The 20,676-nt window shown below is 45.9% G+C and overlaps 1 protein-coding gene across 4 annotated transcripts; it reads left to right on the top strand.

The window, feature by feature from the left end:
• The first annotated feature begins 337 nt into the window (after positions 1 to 337).
• RHEX (regulator of hemoglobinization and erythroid cell expansion) lies at positions 338 to 18,131 on the top strand. 4 transcript variants are annotated; one of them, XM_059146551.1, is made up of 8 exons: positions 338 to 421; positions 2,311 to 2,402; positions 11,004 to 11,109; positions 13,713 to 13,972; positions 14,182 to 14,282; positions 15,342 to 15,479; positions 16,759 to 16,829; positions 17,368 to 18,131. In XM_059146551.1, exons 4-8 carry the CDS (start codon positions 13,962 to 13,964, stop codon positions 17,566 to 17,568), a joined length of 522 nt encoding a protein of 173 aa, XP_059002534.1. In that variant the 5' UTR covers positions 338 to 421; positions 2,311 to 2,402; positions 11,004 to 11,109; positions 13,713 to 13,961; the 3' UTR covers positions 17,569 to 18,131. The 4 variants fall into 4 exon arrangements, with proteins under 4 accessions (XP_059002534.1, XP_059002535.1, XP_059002536.1 ...); XM_059146552.1 differs by lacking the exon at positions 11,004 to 11,109; XM_059146553.1 differs by lacking the exon at positions 338 to 421 and having other exon boundaries at positions 428 to 2,402.
• Positions 18,132 to 20,676: the final 2,545 nt, after the last annotated feature.

The following is a 20,676-nucleotide window of genomic DNA, read 5'->3' on the forward strand; positions in this document are numbered from 1 at the left end:
GGTGGGACTCGAACCCAGGCCTCTGGACTACCCTACCAGTGCTCTTTCCATGCTAGCAGGCCTCGTGCGTATTTGTGGTATTTAAATACGAGTTCACATGGAGATAAAGAAACTACTAATCTCCTCCATCTACGTAAACCGTCTGCAGAGAGGAGCAGGGTAGAGCCCTGCAGAGAAAGATAGAAGGTGCTATCTGCTGCTTCACTCCGCTCTCCGCAACTGAGCTAGATGATAATCTCTGAGCAGCGTGCCCCCGCCCGGCTGGAAATGGTGAAACATTTGTGACTGACCTCCAATGACCAAGAAGCTTCTGGGTGGGGCTGGCGCGCGAGGTGGGGGGGCGGGGGTTGGTGGGGACGCTGTTTCCATTAGGACAGTGCCGAAACACAAGCTGGGGTCAGACGTTGCTTGTTGTCCTGCGGTAAGTAGCCTCTGGGGAGGTGGATTTTTAAATTAGTTGGAAGAGTGTGTGTCTGTGAACATAGAGTACGGAGGTCTCAGAGGGGATTCTCTGCCTGTGTGCTGGGATTGCAGAGTGTGGAATTCACTTGTATTGGTCTTAGAGTGGACCTAAGATTGAACGGTTTGTACTAGATGGACATTAGTCTCTTGTTCCCGAGACCTAAGATGCGTGTGCGGTAACAGCTGTGGCAATCAGAGCTCCAGCTAGAAGCTGCGTAGACCTTGGATCCAGTCAGAGCTAGATCCAAGGAACTCTGCTAAACCTGTGTAAGCCTCCGTTTCTCCATCTGTAAAATGGGTTTACAACCACCTACCTTCCACCGTTGCTCTGAGGATAACAGACAAGTAGTACATTTGATGCCTAGTGAAGCAGTCACTCAATAATAGCTATTAATTAATCATTCTTGTTAAGTCAATGAGGAACTCAATCCCAGAGAATGTCGCCCTGCAGGAGAACTGTCTTTAAGATTTGTTCCAAGTTGCAAAAGACTGCCATATGTGGAGGGAAGGGACTGGGGTGGCAATTTGAACACGTTATGAGTGGGAGTCAGAGACTGCACACCGTCACAAGGAAAGTTGTGGAACAACGGCAAAGAGTGATACGTGATCCTTACGTAGAGTTTATCCTGCACCCAAAACCGTCCTAAGAGCTTTACATGGACTAATTCATTTTGTCCACAGAGCAGCCCTGAAGATGCTGGTGCTATTAACAGCTTCTCTTACAGTTAAGGCAACTGAGGCACAGAGGAGTTAAGTGACTTGACTGAAGTCAAACAGGGAAAGAAAAGCTTCTGGAGAACATTAGCGCCCAAGAGCGTGCTTAGAGCCGTCCTCTGGGAGTTCAGGAGGTGCAGCGCTCACGAGTGCCCATGAGGCTCTCACAGAGGACTTGGTGATGGGACAATCTGTTTCTCACTCTGTATAGTGACCTTGTCGTTTGAGCTGTGGCAACTCTGCTCAAAACGATACAGTGAGTGGAATAGGCTGTGCAATTGGCGGGACCCAGGGCAAATGAAAATCTGGGGTTCCTTGTTAAAAAATGATTAAGGATCTAGAGATGGCAAGAGCAGAGTCATAAACCAATCCAGGGACCCTCGCCCAGCTAGACTCCATAGGTGGCAGGCCCTGAGACCCAACTGTGAGGCAGAGACAGTGGAAGCTTCCACAGTCTCACTTACCCGCTGTGATAAACTCTAGGAGGGAGACATTTGACTTCCCAATTAGCAGGGGGGAAACTGAGACTCAGGGACGTTGCGTGGCTCCTCCAAGGCTAAATAGTGTTTCTTCTAGATAAATGGCTTGAATTGCAGTGTGTACAGAATGTGACAAAACGCGACAGAATGATTTGGCCCTTTCACTTTACCGGGAGCTTCGTGGGGCCAGCAAAACAAATCTATGAATACTGCTGAAGTTGCTTGCGATTCCCCGGGTACTTGCTGATTTAGGCTTAGAACTAAGTCGCATTCAGGTTGCATTGATCTCAAGTCATTGCTGATAGAAAATGCCTTCCCCCAGACTACGAATTTGAGATTTTGAGTAATCTGTTTTCCTTCTTAAAACTTGGCTGTGCCTGTCCCTATAAATGTGTACTACCAGAGATGCGGCAAATCTGGTGAAACTCAGACTTGCTATTTCTGGTTGACTTGAGTCTCTCATCATTGATGTCCATGTTACACTCAGGGAATTCTAGAACAACAACACATCGGAACTGGATCTATTTAGCACACCACCCCCCTCGGTTTTAGACCGAGAAACTGAGGCTCAGAAAGAAGTGACATGCCCAAGGCGGCTGAATTGGCAAAGTCACCAAGCTGGACAGTTGGTTGGGGTTTTCCTTTCTCGTTCCAGATTATGTCCCAGCCTCCTGGGGTGAGCCCCCTGCCATGGTAACCAGCGCTGGAGGGAATCCAGAGAAGATCTTTCTGACGCCCAGGACAAAGGTGATGCCCTTACTCTCTGTTGTCCCCTTCCCCACGGTGTCTTGCAGACCTCACTCCTCCCTTCTCCCTGTTGGGTACTTTGGCCTTCTCTGTCCGCTGGTGCATGGACACGGCAATAGTCATGGGAGTAGGGACTGTTTAGGACTAAGGACTTCCCAGGACCATATGGCTTTGTATCTTCGGTGGCTTATAACTATCATTTAAAAATCATGGCTGAAGGGCACCTGGGTGGCTCAGTCGGCTAAAGCCTCTGCCTTCAGCTCAGGTCATGATCCCAGGGTCCTGGGATCAAGCCCCGCATTGGGCTCTGTACTCAGCATGGAGCCTGCTTCTACTCACCCCCCGCACCTGCCTCTCTGCCTACTTGTGATCTCTAATAAATAAATAAAATCTCTAAAAAAAAAATTTTAAAAAGTAAAAATCATGGGGGAGCCCTGTTTTCTTACAGGGCCTATTAAAAATGGGTGCATTGTAATAGGTAAGCCGGTGTGTGTTCAAACCTCTGTTTGGCTCTGAGGATCCCTCCCTGTTGAGCACCTCTACATGCAGCACTTGACTAACCTTCTTAAATATTGCGTGCAGTATGGGAAAGGCTCTGGCCCCAAAATAGGGTTTGAATTCTGTCCTCTCCGTGGGGGATGAAAGTCCGGTTTTCTCATATGTAAAATTGGGACAACAACAGTTGCTACCTTGTAAGTTTGTTATCCTGATGTTTAAGCAAGATAATTTATAGGGCCATCTGGCTGGCTCATCTGGCTGGCTCGTGACTCTCAATCTGGGGTCCTGAGTTCGAGCCCCACATTGGGCACAGAGCCTCCTTTACAAAAATTCAAAAAATAAAAAACAGTAAGATAATTTATGCCAAGTGTTTTGCATGATGCTAGCATATAACAAGCCCCCATAACGTGTGTGAGTTAAGAAAATGAAGCAGGTGCTGTCCCCATTTTTCAGATAGAACACTGAGGCCCAGGGAGAGAAAGCAGTTCATAGCCAGGAAGGTCAGAGCTTAAATTCCAAACCGAAGCCATCTAGCCACCAAGTCCCTACTCCTCACCGTCTGCCTGTACCTACCCTTGCAGTGCATCCAGCTTCCTCCCACAGTATCTTATTTACGTGCGGCCAAATCTGTGTGGAAGCCTGCCGAAGACAGTGGCTTCCCCTGCAGTCAGGGCTGACAGACGCATTTCGCTGGACTGCTCCGTCCCTACTTCTCCATCATCCGTTGCCTGTTCTTCGAAGTTCCCCCTTGGCCTCCTCTCTGAGTGTTCTGTGCAGGGGGGATCAATTTCTCCTCCAAGACAGTACATATTACAGACATCATGCCTTCCTCCAACTTTGTTGTGACGTCTCTTCTGCTTTTCGATTTTTTTGTATGTTAATGTCTTGGTTTTTCAGGTACAATGAGAGCTTTTGAATGTTCAGATGGCATTCTCCCGTTCATCCTGTCCGTCAGACTACTTCACACAGAGCCACATACCTAGACCACTCACTATATATTTAATTGGAACTCACACATGGAGCTGATCTCTCAATGTTTTATTAACACAGTAAGACACAACTTATGTAAATAAACTTTTTATGTAGATAAATTTAGTACTAGGCTAATTGAGGGACTCAGAGTTTCTGGGCTTATTTCAATATTTTTAAAGTGTTTTTTTTTTTCCTGGGGCACCTCAGTGGCTCAGCCGTTAAGCGTATGCCTCAGGGTCATGATCTCAGGGTCCTGGGATTGAACCCCACTTCCGGCTCCCTGCTTAGCAGGAAGCCTGCTTCTCCCTCTCCCACTCCCCCTGCTTGTGTTCCCTCTCTCGCTGTGTCTCTCTCTGTCAAATAAATAAATGTAAGTAAAATCTTTTTTTAAAAAGTATTCTTTTTCTGATTAGAAAAAAGATACGTTAACTACCGAAAACTTTGACAGTGACAGATAGTATAAAGAGTTAAATAAAACACCACCCACAATACCCAGTTTTGTTAACATTTAAGTATATTTTCTTCTACTTCCCCTTTTCAAACAAAGTACATTTAAATGAAATCCCTGATTCAATTTCCATAAGTTTATATTTGTGAACAAATCTATATTTGATATGCAAAATTACTGTCAATGAACTATTCTGGATTTGATGAACCGAATCAGGTGACTGGGGGCTATTACTAAACTAATGTAAAAGACAAAAGAGTTGAATGACCCCAAATGTTCTTTTTTGTACAAGGTTTTATTCTTTTAATATTTTTAATATGTTTTGTATGTAGCTAAATATAAGTGCATGATATATCTTCATGGAATGGACTCCTTCCCCAGATTAATTTTTTCTCAATGTAATTTTAAATGTTGATGTAACATTCCATTCTGTACCTTCACCGTGATTTATTTAATCTTTGTTTTTCAATGAAATAGTTTCCCATTTTCACTTTTATAATTGGTAGTGGTAAGACTACCTTGTAATAGCAGCTTTGGTCCCATTCCGGATTGTTTGTAAATTGTTCCATGCCTTTTACCCATGTACCAATTGGGGGTTTAAGGGTTTTTCTTAAGAATTTTTGGGAAGAGGGGCGCCTGGGTGGCTCAGTGGGTTAAGCCGCTGCCTTCGGCTCAGGTCATGATCTCAGAGTCCTGGGATCAAGTCCCGCATCTGGCTCTCTGCTCAGCAGAGAGCCTGCTTCCCTCTCTCTCTCTCTGCCTGCCTCTCCATCTACTTGTGATTTCTCTCTGTCAAATAAATAAATAAAAATCTTTAAAAAAAAAAAAAGAATTTTTGGGAAGAAAAATCTGAAACCTTTTAAAGTTATACATAGTACACGCTCGTTCTAGTGTTTTTATCTATTTGCCTTTAAATTTTATTTGACTTAAACATATGAAGTCTTAATATTTTCGAGTCAAATCTATTTTTCCTGTTGCTTTGTGATTTCTTCCATTGCATATAAGCTGAGAAAGTTTTCTCTCATGTAGGATTTAAGAACTATTACTGAATTTGTGAACATCCAACCTATTTCCTTCTACTTAATGTCTACTTGAAAATATTAACTTCTTTAATTCCTTTGGAATTATTTTGTTACATCCCATCTGGATGCAAGCTATTTTTTGTTTTTCTTATAGGTAGCGAATTCAGTATTCTGTGCGTGACATTTCTAAATGACGCTTTCCTTTCCTCCCACTGCTTTGTGAGCCACCTTTGTGATTTATTTATTATACATCCTAGCCAATTTTTTTCAAGTCTATACCACCCTTTAAAAGTGGTATGTTAGGGGCACCTGGGTGACTCAGTGGGTTAGGCCGCTGCCTTCAGCCTGCCTCTCTATCTACTTGTGATCTCTCTCTCTGTCAAATAAATAAATAAATAAATAATCTTTAAAAAAAAAAAAAAAAAGGTGGTATGTTAGGAGGTTCCTGGGTGGCTCAGGCCTTAGGCATCGGTCTTCGGCTCAGGTCATGATCCCAGGGTACTGGGATAGAGCCCCGTGTCGGGCTCCGTGCTCAGTGTGAAGCCTCCTCTGTCTCTCCCACTCCTTCTACTTCTGTTCCCTCTCTTGCTATCTCTATCTCTGTGTCAGATAAATAAATTAAATCTTTAAAAAATAAAAAAAAATTTTTTTTTAAGTGGTATGTCACGGGGCACCCGGGAGATGCAGTCGACTGAGCGACCAGCTCTTGGTTTGGGCTCAGGTTGTGATCTCAGGGTGGCGAGATGGAGCTCCATGAGTTTCTCTCTCTCTCTCTGTTCCCCCTGCGCTCTCTCCCTCTCTCTCTCTCTCTCACACACTCAGATAAATAAATAAATCTTTTTTTAAAAAAAGTGGTATGTCAGGAACCTGCCTGGTCACAATTCCTTTTCACATATGTTTTAGCTCTTCTCAACTGTTATTCTTCCCCCTGGAAAAATTTGAGATTTCATTTGGAGTTGTAAAAAATTCTCACTGTAGTTTTGATTGCAGTTATTCAGAACCAACAAATTCATTTCAAAGTGATCTTTTTCAGTCTTCCAGATTCCTGATCTGAAATATCATGTGTCTATTAGTTTATGTCTTTTTTAATTTTTTATTTCTTTTTTTAAAAGATTTTATTTTTAAGTTTCTGCACCCAACGTGGGGCTCAAACTCACAACCCTGAGCTTAAGAGTTTTGTGTTCCGCTGAACGAGCGAGTCGGATGCCCCAATTTTTAGATATCTCAGTACATTTTTATTACTTTCTTCAAATTATTCTTCAAATTCTTCTCAGCTCTATCTGGTGTGATGGCTGCTGAGGCTCCTGGTTCTCGCTCCCTGCAATTCCATTTCCTAACTGGTTATGGCTGATCTAATAGGGAGAAGAACTGATAATTTTAGAATATTACCGTGCCTGGGTGTGCCTGGGTGGCTCAGCGGGTTAAAGCCTCTGCCTTTGGGTTAGGTCATGATCCCAGGGTCTTGAGATCAAGCCCCACATTGGGCTCTCTGCTCGGCGGGGAGCCTGCTTCCTCCTCTCTCTCTGCCTGTCTCTCTGCCTACTTGTGATTTCTGTCTGTCAAATAAATAAAATAAAATCTTTAAAAAAAAAAAAAAAGAATATTACCGTGCCCTCAGGACTTTCTCAAGTACTCTCATCAATTCCATTACTTTTTCAATCAGTTCTTTGGGGATTTCTAGGTATATAATCACGTCTTTTGCAAATAAGGATGAATTTGACTTGCCTTTGCCCCAAACCATGACTTTATTGCTTTCATGTATCAGTTAATAGCTCAGCTCCAGCACGAGCCTGCCTGGGCACCAAGCCCTGTTACCTCTTCTTATAGTCTTAAGCAAGTTATTTAACCTCTCCTTGTCTTCATTTTGCCCTCTGTAAAACGGAAATAATAATTATACCTGAATTTTTTAAAAAAGAAAAGGAAAAGGAAAAAATAGTACCTCCCTCTTTGGTGGCTGTGAGAATTAGACGAATGATATATAGAAAAGTGTCCCCAAGCCTGCCCCGTAACTATTCCAGACCCTTATGATTATTGGAGGTTGGAGGCTGGAAGGACTTCCTACTTCCCAGAGTTATAATTGCGAAGATTAATTTTTTTAAATGGTTACAGCAGACATCCTCGTTCTCAAATAACCGCTAAAACATTTTACCGCTTGGTAAGATGTTGATTATTGGTATAGAAGAGATAGTCTTTATTATGGCAAGAAATAAGTCTCATATTCTTATTTTATCAACTTATGAAAAAAGAAACGAGTATCTGACTTCATCCGACGATGGTGTTTGTATATTATGGAGATCATCATTGCAAAAACTCCATTTACTGATGCTCTCTTCATATTCTGTAACAGGCAGTTCCCTGTAATGACTGAGAGCTGAGCTTGGTTTGCTGTTTGGCTCTTCCAGCAGCGGGGGAGGGGGTGTGAGGAAGGGGGGTGGGGACCAGCGAAAATTGCTCACCCTTCCCAAGCCTTTTATGGTCCCACTAGGAAATCGGGATCATGTCTATTCTTGCAGAGCGAGAGCTCAAAAGAGCATGGTAAATACTCAACACCAGTTTTCATTATTGTCATAGTTGACTTCCTGGATGTCCCTGGAGTAACTTCTTAATATTATCTTATATTTACTTCTGTATTCATAAGTGACATGATCCGGCAGAGTCTTCCATCTTTTTCTGTGCCCTGGATCTGTATAATAGCACGGAAATTACATGTTCCTTAGAAGTTTAAAATAACTCTGGGGCACCTGGGTGGCTCAGTGGGTTAAGGCCTCTGCCTTCAGCTCAGGTCATGATCTCAAGGTCCTGGGATTGAGTCCTGCATCGGGCTTTCTGCTCAGTGGGGGGAGCTTGCTTCCCGCCCGCCCCTGCCTGCCTCTCTGCCTACTTGTGATCTCTATCTAATAAATAGATAAAATCTTTAAAAAATAAAAAAGAAGTTTAAAATAACTTATTTTCTAATACTATTTGGACACAAATTTTGAGTCGATTAATTGCAATAATGCTTTTATTTTCTAGAGTCATTTATTGCATGCTTATTATTATTATGTGACAAAAGCTATAATAAGTACTTCACATAGCTCCTCTTGTCATCCTCAGAAGCAAGTATCATTTATATTTGTCTTACTGAAACCTGGGAACTAGTTATTATTGGTCCCATCATACAGATAAGAAAACTGAGGCTTTGAAGAGTTCAAGAACTAGACCAAGTTCATGCAGGAATGAGCGGGGATGTGAACCCAAGCTGACTGCCGTTCTGTGCTTTTTGTGGCTAAATAGCACGCTGCCTCCAGAAGTCTTTCTTGTTACTTTGTTTTGATTTTGGTCTCTAAGTTTCCTGTGCCTTATGGAATCAATTTTTCTAATTTATATTTTTCTAGGAAATCATTATTTTTATTGATATTTCATTTTTAAAAAACACCTTAGTAACCTCAAAATCTTAGATCTCCTCTGTTTCTGTGGCTTTATTCATTATGAGTTTGGCTTATATATGTTACCTCCTTTTCTTGATTATTCCAAAGTGCATTTTAAGTTAGGGGATTAAAGTCTAGTAATGTGAAGGAGAATGGATGATATTATAAAATGGAAACAGATTTTTTTCTTTTAAAATATCCCATTTCTATCCAAATTTGTTTCTCTTCCCCGCTTCCTTACTTCAGTCTTTTTTTTTTTTTTTTAAGATTTCATTAACTTATTTGACAGATAGAACACAAGGAAGGAGCGTGGCAGGCAAAGTGAGAAGCAGGCTCCCCACTGAGCAGGGAGGCTAATGTGGGGCTCAATCCCAGGACCCTGGAATCATGATCTGAGCTGAAGGCAGACGCTTAACTGACTGAGCCACCCAGGCACCCCTTACTTCAGTCTTTAAAAAAACAGAATACTTGGATCTCAAAAGAGCCCGAGGAGCACTTTCGAGTGTCCAGCCGTTCATTCACCAGGGCCTAGAAAGAACGTCTACTTGTCTCAGCTCCACAGTGAGGGAGCGGCAGGGCTGGGAGAAGCAGCTCGGCTCTCATCTCTTTGGCTTTGTTCTCTCTCCACACCATTCAGCTATGCTATGGCTCAAAATTTTAATTTTAAAAATAAGCTAATGAAGATTGCAGAAAAAGTCTTTTTAAGGGATGCCTGGGTGGGTCAGTCAGTTAAGTGTCTGCCTTTTGCTCTGGTCATGATCCCAGGATCCTGGGATCGAGTCCCCGGGCATTGGGCTCTGCTCAGTGGAGACACTGCTTCCTTCTCTCCCTCTGCCTGTTGCTTCCCCTGCTTCTGCTCACTCTCTCTCTCTGTCAAAAAAAAAAAAAAAAAAAAATCAATAAAGCCCTAACTATATTGATAGCAATTATTGATTATTGCAATCTGTGTGGTTTTCATAGAAATCTTCTATTGTGCTCTTGTTTTAAACCACTCTTCATAGAGTGACTCTCTCCAAAGAAAGCATGTCAGGCAGGAACGCAGTGTGTCCCTACTATTTCACGTCAATGTTGGGTTGTACCAACTAAAGGCTCCTCTATCATTAGAAAGGGGAAGCAGAAAGATGGGATCCAGGTGTACCCGGAAGTCTTGGGATTTCCAGGCGGGCCTGAAGTGGACAGAAGAAATGCTTCCAGCACTCTTCTGGACTGTGGTGGGCAGGTCCTTGGCTGGAGGCTGCATTAGTGTTGGTTCATGTGTCAAAACTCAGCAGGTCAAAGAGGGCAAGACAGTCCCAATCTTGATGATGGGATGAGCCAGTGGCAAACTCTCTCATGGTCCAGGCACTGTTTTTCACAACCTAATTACCCTAATTTGCTCATTTCCTGGTTATTTGGTATGTGTGTGTGGGGGGGAGGTGCAAATGAGCAGATGCTTTTGCCCACTGTCTGATCAGCAAATCTGCAATTAGACCCCAAGGAACAACCTGTTCATTGTGGTTAGGGGCCATTAGCCACTTAAATAATGACATCTGTCATCATTTTTGTACCTCATCCTGTCCCAGTTCTTATCTTCAAACTATACTCAACATGAGTGCCTGAGTTTCCTCAAATAGACCGGCTCAATTCTAATAGCTCTACTCTAGGCGCCATCTTGGTGAAGTGTTTCAGATCTTCCTCCATTTACAATGGGGTTAGGTCCCGATAATCCCACTGCAAATTGAAAGCGTTTGAAGCCTGAACTGCATTTACTCTACCTAACCTACCAAACATGGCTTCGCCTAGCCCATCTTAAACAAGCTCAGAACACTATGGTTGGGCAAAGATCATCCAACACAGAGCCTATTATATAATAAAGTGTTGAATATCTCATGTAGCTTATTGAACCCAGCACTGAAAGCAAACAACAGAATGCGTATGGGGGTGTGGAAGGGTCGTGAGTGTATCGGTTGTTGACCCTTGTGATGGCACAGCTGACTGGGAGCTGCCCAGCATCAGACAGGGTACCGCACCGTGCCTGGCCAGCCCGCAAACAGATCCAGATGCAAAATTCCAAGCATGATTTCTACTGAATGGGTGTCTTTTCCACCACTGTCACGTCTAAAAGCCAAGTCAAATTGTCAAGAGTGCCCAACCGTAATTACTGAGTGCTTCCCCCATGCCTGGCATTGTATACCGGTCTTTAGAAATAGCATAACGCACCGAGCACACACAAGAACTCGGTGAGGCAGAGGCTGTCATTCTCCCCATCTCACAGGTACAGAGGCTGAGGTACTGAGAAGTTTAATAATTCCCAGTTGGAAGGGAAGAGAACTTGGACTCTATCCGACATCTGTTGGACTTTAGGCTTGATCCTCGCACAGGTACAGTGTGTCATTTGGCTGGTAAGATGTTTGTAATATATGAAAACGATGGAAGGAAGTAGAGGCACTATAATTTAATATAAAGAGCCAAAAGAAGGTATCGGTTTTAAAACAACGGGACATTGATTTAATGCAGTGATTCTCAACTGGGGGCAAGAATTGCTGCCTCGGGGTGAGGCTTTTGGAAATGTGTAGGGCCTTTCTCAGTCATTTTGGTTGTCCCATTAACCTATTAGGATGGTGGTCTCCTGGGATGTCGAAATGTGCAGCACAGAGGAAAAGAGTTCTAGACAACAATGAAAGATCTGTTGGAGCTAGATCTCAGAAAAAGTGCTCAGAAATACTGATAAAGAGGAATAGTAGTAACTCACAATGAAGCCATCGAACTCAAGAGTAGCACACTCAAATGGCTCAGGGGTCAGTCAGGGCCTCCAAATCCAACTCTTGAAAAAACCTCATCAAACAGAATCACCGAGGCACCAAATTTGGTCTGTGGGCCTCCAGTTTGGAGCTTTGTAATGGAGGTTTTTCTGATCTGGAAACATGTTTACGATACGTTCAGTGACGAGGAAAAGCTGCCGATCAGTACAATGCCGTGTTTAGAAAAGACTGTATACGTGTACACATGTATTTACACGTGTACACAGAAAGAGTACCTATAGTTATGAGAATATGTAGAAAATGTTACAGAATAAAATGCGGGTGATTTTGTGAAATGTTTTGCTTATTTGCATTTTAAATTCCACCACAAATGTCCGTTGGTTGTTTAATTTTTAATAAATAAGGAGAGAAAGGAGCCTTAAAAAAATATTAAAATTCGAGTGTGGTTTCAGAACACAGCCCTTAGTGGCTTTCTGGCCATTCCCTCTGATGAAAGAAAGAGAATAATTTCTGTGATTAAGGACAAATGAGACATTGAAGATGAGGTAATCAATACTAAAGCACTAGAGCGCCTTTGAAACTGGAACAACACTGCTGGTTTCCCAGACACACTGGTTTGGCTTCTAGCTCCTTCCTGTGATGTTCACATCTTTTGTGATTCAATAAAGCTCTTCTGTCAAAGTCCAATCTCCCTTTTGCCACTGCCCCAGAAATCAATACTGGAATTGGCTTCAGGAAATCAATACCTGTCAAAATTTTAGGCGGGCTTATCCAAAATAAGTCAAGAGCAAGGCATTAAAACTCTCATCTGTGCCTTTTTTCAAATCAAGTTGCCCCCACCTCTTGAAGATCATTGTTTTTTCCTGAAAAACCCCCATTTTGCTTCATCTCCATCATTTTTGTGTTTTGTGGTTTTGTTTTTTTCCAGCTCTGTAAATTTTATTTTGTGCACAAGTCACTTTTAACTGAGCTTTCTTTCTGGAGTTTGCTGATCACTGGGGGCAGGGGGTGGGGGCGATACTGGATTTTCTACGCACTTGTCTATGGACTTTGGGAACTGCCTGGAGTGTTTTCTCACCTGCCCGTCTGGGTTGTGTCTACTTCCCGCTCCCCTGAACCCCTTCTAACCAGCGCATGATACTCATAAGGCAACCCACCGCGTTCAACTTGAAAAGCAAAGGGTAATATTAGGTGCTTTTGGGAGAAGTAGCTAGAACTTATTATATAGGAAACAGGATGGGTTAAGGACGTAGGATGAATAAATTGGATATGTGTTGTTTCCAACATTTTGATCTTGTAAAGTCACGGCCAAGGACTAGCTTGATACTGTGTGAAAGAAGATGGTGGTATTTTTCTCTCTGGAAACTTCCAACTGGCCAACACCCACAGCCCTGGAGAGGCCTTCATGGCAAACCCCACACATCTTCCTGCCCAACACGGCCTTCTCTCTCTTTTGACTCTTGGTCCCAGTTCTGATCTTAGAAAGCCCTTGTGTGAGAACCACAATCAAAACAAAAGTTTTCAGGACTTTCCACAGCACCCTTAGCCCTTGGAAATCTTAATGACAGTAAAAGTCTTATAAAGGTTTACAGTGTACAGCAGGACAACTGGGGGGGTGTGCCCCTCATCTCAGGACAGTGTAAGTAAGTATCCTTTCAAAAGTTTTGAAGTTGTCCTGCCTTTGTCTTAGAGTAAACACCATATTCAGCAAAATGCTGATGAAATCCATACGCTGATTTTTTAAAATCCGCATATCTGTGGGCATACATTCAGATTCTTGGTCCTAAAACCCCACGAAGCCACACCCGGTGTGCGTGTGGGTGTGTGTGCGTATGTGTGTGTATTTAAGATTTGGGTTTCTTCCATGACTCCTTCTTGTTGCATTTGCTTGAGTGGAACCCTTGGCACTTCCAGCAGCAGGCTCCCCGGGAGCCGGGACCAGTGGTGGGACTTGTAGGCTTGAGTTTAGAGCCCAAAGCTAGGCCCGGCCGCGTACTGGCTGCGTGACCTCAGCTGTGTCCCTCTGCTCTCTGAATCCCACAAGTTTGTTATTGGGGGGGGGGGGGTGTCTCACAATCTCTCAGCCCTGGGCCGCGTGAAAGAGGTAGGAGGGGCTCAGCACTATGGCCGGCATCGAGTGGCTACCCCATGACCTCCACCCCGCTGCCCACTGTTGGGTACAAATACCTAACGACTAGTTACTCCTTCTTTTGTATATTCAGAAACTGCAATCTGGGGAGAGGAAAGCCAGTGCCCCCCCACCCCCAGCAGCCAAGTTTGCCTGAGTGGAGCTGGGGGTAGAGCCCCTGAGTCCTAGCAGCCGCCTTGCCTCCTGTGTTTCTCCTGGACGATCCTGAGGGTGCCCTGCGTGCAGACCAGGTGCCCAGCCTGGTGCCCCGCACGTCTCCTCCTCCTGCCCCTGGAAGAGCCCGAGCCTCACTGGCAACCCGCGGCCGCCCTGCAAGCCCATCATGCTGACAGAGTGAGTGGGGTTTTCCAATCAGACTCACAGGCGTAGCTGACTTCTGAGCACGCACACCACCCTCCCTGGCTGCCCAGAGAGGCAAAGGCACTGGCTCTGAGACACACAGCATCAACCGATGGCTGTCTCTGGCTGGGGGCCGGGATGGGTGTGTGGCTCTATGAGAATCTCTGCAGCCTCTGACTCCGACCCTTCTCCTGTCCCAACAGAGACATGAAGCTCTGGCACGGCTTAGTGATTGCAGCGGTTTCCCTCATCCTACAGGCCTGCCTCTTTGCGGCCATCAGCTACCTGCTCAGCAGGCACATGGGTAGGTGGCCTTGCATTCCCTTCTCTCCTAGCCACTTGCAGGGACCATACCCAAGCCTCCAGCAAGACAAGCCCCTGAACACCCCTGGAATACCTACTTGAGAATCCACTGGCCAGATCACCCCTTACTGGGGAATCCCCACTCTGACCTGACCTGTTTCTGGTTGGGGATGGCGGCCCACAGTCCTTCCACTATCCAGACCTTCTACCCAGAGACCAGCTCCTGCAGTGCTCTCGGGGGTGGGCGCATTCAGCCGGGGTCTGACTCATCTTCTTCATCGCCGCGGAAGGACTCAATGGCGAAGACATGGCTCTGGGTATGACTGGACTAAGAGACTGGCTTACATTCTTGAAGTGATTCTCGATGGAAAATAGAGAAGTTCTGTTCTGGGATGGCATTATAATTAGGGAAAGTAAAATAAAGGCAGTTTAAAATAAAGAAATAAAGGAAGTAAATAATGAAAGGCTTTTCAAGCCATCCATCCCAGCCAGCCAGCCAGCCATTCGTTCATTCATCACAACAGGGAACAAAACAAAATTCTATAACTTGCATTCATGGGGGGAACAGACAACAAACCAGATAAACAGGTAATACACACGCGTGTTGGATTATGGTGAATGCTAGGGAAGAAGACGATGAAGCAAGGCCAGGAGATAGGACAGGGATGATGGCCAGCATCACTGACACTGACATGCTGACATTTGCATATAAATCTCTGGAAGTGAGGGATCGAGATGCATCTGCAAAGGCCCTGAGACAGCGAGATGCATCTGCAAAGGCCCTGAGGCAGAAATGTGTTTGATAGCGAACAGCAGGAGCAGAGAGGCCAAGGTGGCTGGAACTGAGAGGGATAGTGATGCCATGGAGGTCCTTGGAGGCTGGGACTTCAGCTTGTACTCTGAGCTAGGCGAGGGCTGCTGCAGGGTTTTGAATGGAGGCCTGAGCTTTGAAGAGGTCCCTCCAAATGTTTTTGCCCTATTGAGGGCAGTGCTCAGAGACAGTGTGTGCTTGCTTGACCTAGAGAGCTGCCACTGTTGACCCTTGCCTTGTCCCCTTTAGCCAAGGAGAGTGAGCGGCTACTGAAAGGGACCAGGCTCCAGGCCCCGAACCCCAGCCCTGCCCACCATCAGCCACTTGCTGCCAAGGAGGAGACTCCCAGCACTTCTGTGTCTGAGCCCCATTACAGGCGTTATAGGCGTGAGTAATGGGGAGGAAGAAGCAGGGATGGGAGGGAGCGAACTTGTCCTAAAGCTTCTTCTGCTCTGTCTGGGTGCCCAGGGAGCCACCCTACAGTGGCTCTGCTCTGTCCCCGTCTGCCCGACCCCCAGCTGGAGGATTTCTTGCACCCACATCAGGGAAGGCCTTGCCAAGCCTACCTTTTGCAGTAAGCTGCTCTTCCTATCACACGGGGCGCATCTCGCTGGGTTTGTGTGGATCTGGGTTTGGTCCAGTGTAAGCCACTGCAGAAGGGGTTTGGGGCTGTCTCTGTTCTGTCTCTGTAATACTATGGCGCCGGTCAGTGGGGCGGCCAAGATATCAACTGCCTCTGGCCATGGGATCTGGGTGCTTTAATAAACACGAGTCTTGGTGATGGTTCAAATCCCCATTCCCCATGGGCAAGTGAACCAACAGGGACACCACCCTCTTGCTTTCTCTCAGGGCTGGGGAGATGCACCAGGCCACCGTTCACACAGTGGAAATGGCTGCTTCCACAGCAAGACCACAGCCCCGCTCTACTCACTCCCCAGAGATCACACTGTTTCTTATGGTTTATCGCTTGGCTGATTTGCATTTGCTCCATCTAATTTTAGTTTTTCAGTTGGAGGGATCTGGTGGTCAGGCTTCCCCCCGGCGCTGAGATAAGAGCCTGTGGGGACCAGAAGAGAGCACTCATGTGAACTGAGTGTTTCTGTGGGAGCGGAGGGGCCCTGGTGTCGCTGGGACCCTGGCCGGAGAGCTTCACTGGAGCCCTGGCCAGAGACTCAGCGACGCTTTGGCTCTCAGGGACCTGAGAGGAGTCATCCAACCCTCTTGCTTCACAGGAAGCAAAACCAGACACAAAGAGGGATGTCACCTGCCTAGCTAGAGCTAGGCGGATCTAGGTCAAAGCCTGAGCCGGTGAGGTCACCACGGAGGCCCCCGAGCTGTTTGCCAGGGGCTGCTCTGTGTCCGCATGTCTCTGCTTGCCCCTCCCGACACAGCCCAGCCCTGGGGTGTCAGCTACTGGTTTTAGATGGAACTGGACAGAGCAGTGGTGCCGGGACTCCTGGGCGCATTCCTGACTATTTTGGGGGACCCTTTCTCCTCCCCCTTTCTTCAGTTCCTTTTTTCTCTTTTAGGGGGGCTCTGTATTTCTCTTCCCCGCCTGGCTTCGCGAGGCTGGCTCTGCCTTTGTTTCCTTCTCCCTTCCATTGTGTCCATCCCCCCCCAACACTCCCTGGATCTCCCTGGAAGAACAGTTTCTATTTCTCCCTAGACGACAGCAACACATCCTCCGGTAGCTCTGACAGCTCGAACGGCTCAGGCAGCTCGTCTCCAACCTGCCAGGTAACAGACGCCCCCAGCAAGCCCAGCCCATCCTATGCCATTAGGGTCCTTGTTGCATAAGACTTAGCACCACCCAGGCTGCCCCAGCTACAGAGATGGGAGCAGGGCAGGCAGGCTTCTTGAATCTTTACAGCATCCTTAGGGGATGGGTGGGGGGGTGCGGGCAGGCTTACAGCAATGCAGATCTTCCACACAAAAGGGGGTCTGAGTGGGTTGTAAAAAGGCAAGTGCGAATGGGTCACCTCCTCCTCCCCGTACCCCAGTCACTGAGCCAAAGTCCCCTTTGAGTCCTGACCTCACTGGGATTCAGTCTCCACATCTTTGCTTAAACCCATGAATCCCCTACAGACAGGAGGCACGAGCGGGCAGACCTCCCCAACTCCCCCTTCCCTGCTCTCCAACCCCGGCGCCTTTCCCTTCCAGCTTGAGCTTGGGGAGCCAAGCCTCCTTGAGTGAGAGTTCTGTCCTGGGGTTCTCCCCTCCTCTGACCCTAGTAGGAATCTTGACCCCCATGCCTCTGCTTTTTCTCCCCTCTAAGGCCACGAAGAATATGAATTATGCACAAGTGGTCTTTTCCGCCACGAAAGGACTAAAAAGTGAATCTTCCCTGGACTATGAGAACATCAAGGAAACCACAGATTATGTGAACGTCAATCCAAAAAGCCACAAACCCAATTTCTGGACTTTTGCGAAGCCTGATGACTCTGAGCCGGTTGAGTACACGCAGGTGGCCCTGTGAGGTCTAGGTCTTTAAGGGGGTGCTGTTCTCTAGAAATTCTCACACTCACCTTGCAGGGGAATGACTATTTTTTAGCTCACTCAGCAAGAAAGAGCCAGCTATCAGGAAGAACTTCCACGATCAGTATGAACGAGGGGAGATAACAGTAGAGAAAGCAGGAACGTCTTTCTCCATTGAAAAGTGTGAAAAAAAATTTTTTTTAATCAACTGTAATGGAGTTCTGTTTGGCAATCTTACCATTAAATGACTCTTGGAGCTCTTTACTGTTTGGCAACAAGCAACTTCCTTAAAAGTTTTAAATAAAATGGTCTTGGTTTCCTCTTGCCCAACCCGGGGAGCTGCCCCCTTCCAGAGCTGCATCTTGCTGAGTCGTGCTACCCTGCCCTCAGCACTTTAAAGTAGGTCACTTAGAAAGCTCCCCATCATTCAACCTTTGAATTCCCCGTTTCTTAGGAACGAAAGCTGACAGGGCCTTGGTAAATACCAACTAGCAGCCCAATCTGTGATTCCAGGGGACAAAAAAATCTCCCCCAATTCAACCCAATAAAGTGCAATCTTCTTTTCTGGTTTGTTGTTTTTGTTTGTATTAAAACAATGAGGAATAAAAAGGCACTTTCTTAACTGCATGAAGCCCAGCTTGTCTCAAATCAGCCGACGCCGTGGTATTTATGGGTAAGGTCCTAGACACAGTTTGACTGAGTCATGAATGGAGTAAAAGTGTCCACAAGCCTGTCATTTCCTTCCTCTGACACTGCCTAGAAGTTCTCATCGGTGAAACATCAGAGTCAACAAAAATAAGGACTATCCCTGTTGGAAAGAAGGATAAAATTCGTCATCATTTGTAGCTACAAAACCTCAGAGGATTTACCTCACAGGTTCTAAAATTGATGATAAGATACACATACAATATACTTTTTCCAACAGGCAATTAAGCCACGAAGTGAAATTTTTTTTTTTTTTTTTTTTTTTTTTTTTTTTTTTTTTTTTTTTTTTTTTTTGCTCACAACAGTTAAACATCTCAAACAGTGGACGCCCCAGGACCTCCCCTAACCAAATTCACAAACCCCAGAGGAGGGGCATGCAGGACTTCGAGAGGACTCTAGCGTTACCTGTGCTCCACCTGCTGGCAGCAAATGACCCTTTGCGTCCTGGCACGGAGAGCAGTGGGCCGCTTTCATCTTCCCAGGCTCCTGGTCCCCAAGATGATCTGAAGACGGGGTTCTGGTTTGCGTTTCTGGGGCTGCGCAGTTCTGCCTGTTCATACATCCCTCCACCTCTTGGCTCTCATTGTGGTTCCTCTCCTGCTCCAATTCGGATGTCTGTGCCCCCTTAAATTCCTATGTCGAAATCGTAACCCCCACGGTGGTGGCATTAAGGGTGAGGCCTCTGGGTACGATTAGATGGGGAGGGTGGTGCTCTCCTGGATGGAATTAGTGCTTTTGTCAAAAAAAAGACCCCGCAGAACTCCTTAGCTCCTTTTGCTTTGTGAGAATACAACCCACGTGACGGCTTCCACCCAGAAGACAGTCCTCACTCTGCCTCGCTGACACCCTGATTTTGGACTTCCAGCCTCCAAAGCTGAGAGAAAGAAAGTTCTGTTCTTTATAAGCCCCCCCAGTTTGTGGCATTTTTTTTATGGTAACCGGAATGGACGAAGACATCTGCTTAGAGTGCTTTTCTTAGTGGGAAAAAGAATTTTTATTGATCAGAGGGGCAGAATGAGGAAGAAACACCAACAACATCACCACCAGCAACACTGTCTTTGTATCTAGAACTGAAACTCCACTTCTTATTGATCTCTTTTTAAAAAAGAAAAAAAAAAAGAGAGAATTTAAGGGTGTGCTGAAGAGGTTCAGATGAGTTATCATACACCCAAGGGAGGCTGGGCAGGCCCACCGTGGAGACAGGTCCCACACCAGGAGAGGGGACAAATGAAATAGTGCAGGTAGAGGTCCTCCTTTCTGCAGGATTCTGGAAGGGCCCCGGAATCCAGAGAACCACACATTAAAAGAACACTTGAACATCTGGGTGGGTGAAGTCAAGGCACTTAGACCCAGCTGTGGGGACAGGTAAGAGCTTGTACCAAACATGTGACAGAAGGAAATGAACACAGAGCAATGAAAACAGACCTTATAAATGTTTGGGCAGATTGGGTATGGAATGTTGAAATCAGACATCGTCAGCGAAAATATCCCAGAGAAGGGTGACTTCTGACCTCAGTTTAGAATGAAGGCTGAAAAGTCAATTGAAGGGAGAAGAGGCAGAAGGAAAGGGAGCAGGCCTGCCCAGCGCTGGCTCTCCATAAATGCTCCAGGAACTGACCTGTCCCGAACCACAGGAGTCTGTGCCAGGGCCGCCTGGAGCGGGGAGCTGATGTCAGTGAACACAGAGACCTGAATGCCACTGACCATCTCATTAAGGTCTGTAAGGAACTCTGTTATGACTGGCTTCCAAGGTATGATACTTGTAGCAAATAAATATATCCTGGAGGTTAATTAGCCCCCGCCCCCATTGCTGGTCCATTCTCGGAGGGTCCTGTCTCTAACTAGGGTGGAACGTGAGACTGCCCAGTGACTAATGGAGATTGGTGCCCATCGATGGTGCAGATGATTTCTCAGATGCCCTGATAAGGGAAGAGGAGGGCTGATTTCCCGTCCTAAGGAGTTTGGGCCAACAAGCTGATGGCTGAGGCCACCTAACAATGTGAAGTGACCCACAAGTTCATTGCTAACTTGTGTTGCTGGAAATACAGTGTCCTTTTTACCCCCGTGAATTTGGAAGGTCAGCTATGTAAATGTGTACGAACGGTCGCCTGTATGAGTAATCACCTTTTGAGGAGCTCAGTATTCAGCAAAACGAAGTCACTTTCTCCCATGTCATACACTAGCCATCGGGACATCCAAGAACGACCATACCGCCCCACTCCGCCCCCGCAAGTATGGACCGAATTAAAAATCTCTTCAACTTTATCTTACAAGATACAGAGAAACTGATCTGCTACCGGCAACGAGTGGTTGATGACATGCCAGTTATGAACTGGGACTCTCTAGTGGACCAGAATTAACATGACCTGTCATCAACGGAGTCTTGGTCTAACGGAGCTAGCAT

Source organism: Mustela lutreola, chromosome 14, assembly GCF_030435805.1.
Source record: "Mustela lutreola isolate mMusLut2 chromosome 14, mMusLut2.pri, whole genome shotgun sequence".
Lineage (NCBI taxonomy): Eukaryota > Metazoa > Chordata > Mammalia > Carnivora > Mustelidae > Mustela > Mustela lutreola.

Excerpts from the sequence above, each read along its gene's own strand:
- RHEX (XM_059146551.1), top strand. Across the intron at positions 15,480-16,758 it reads CCATTACAGGCGTTATAGGC|ACGACAGCAACACATCCTCC; the intron begins GTGAGTAATGGG and ends ATTTCTCCCTAG. Across the intron at positions 16,830-17,367 it reads GCTCGTCTCCAACCTGCCAG|GCCACGAAGAATATGAATTA; the intron begins GTAACAGACGCC and ends CTCCCCTCTAAG.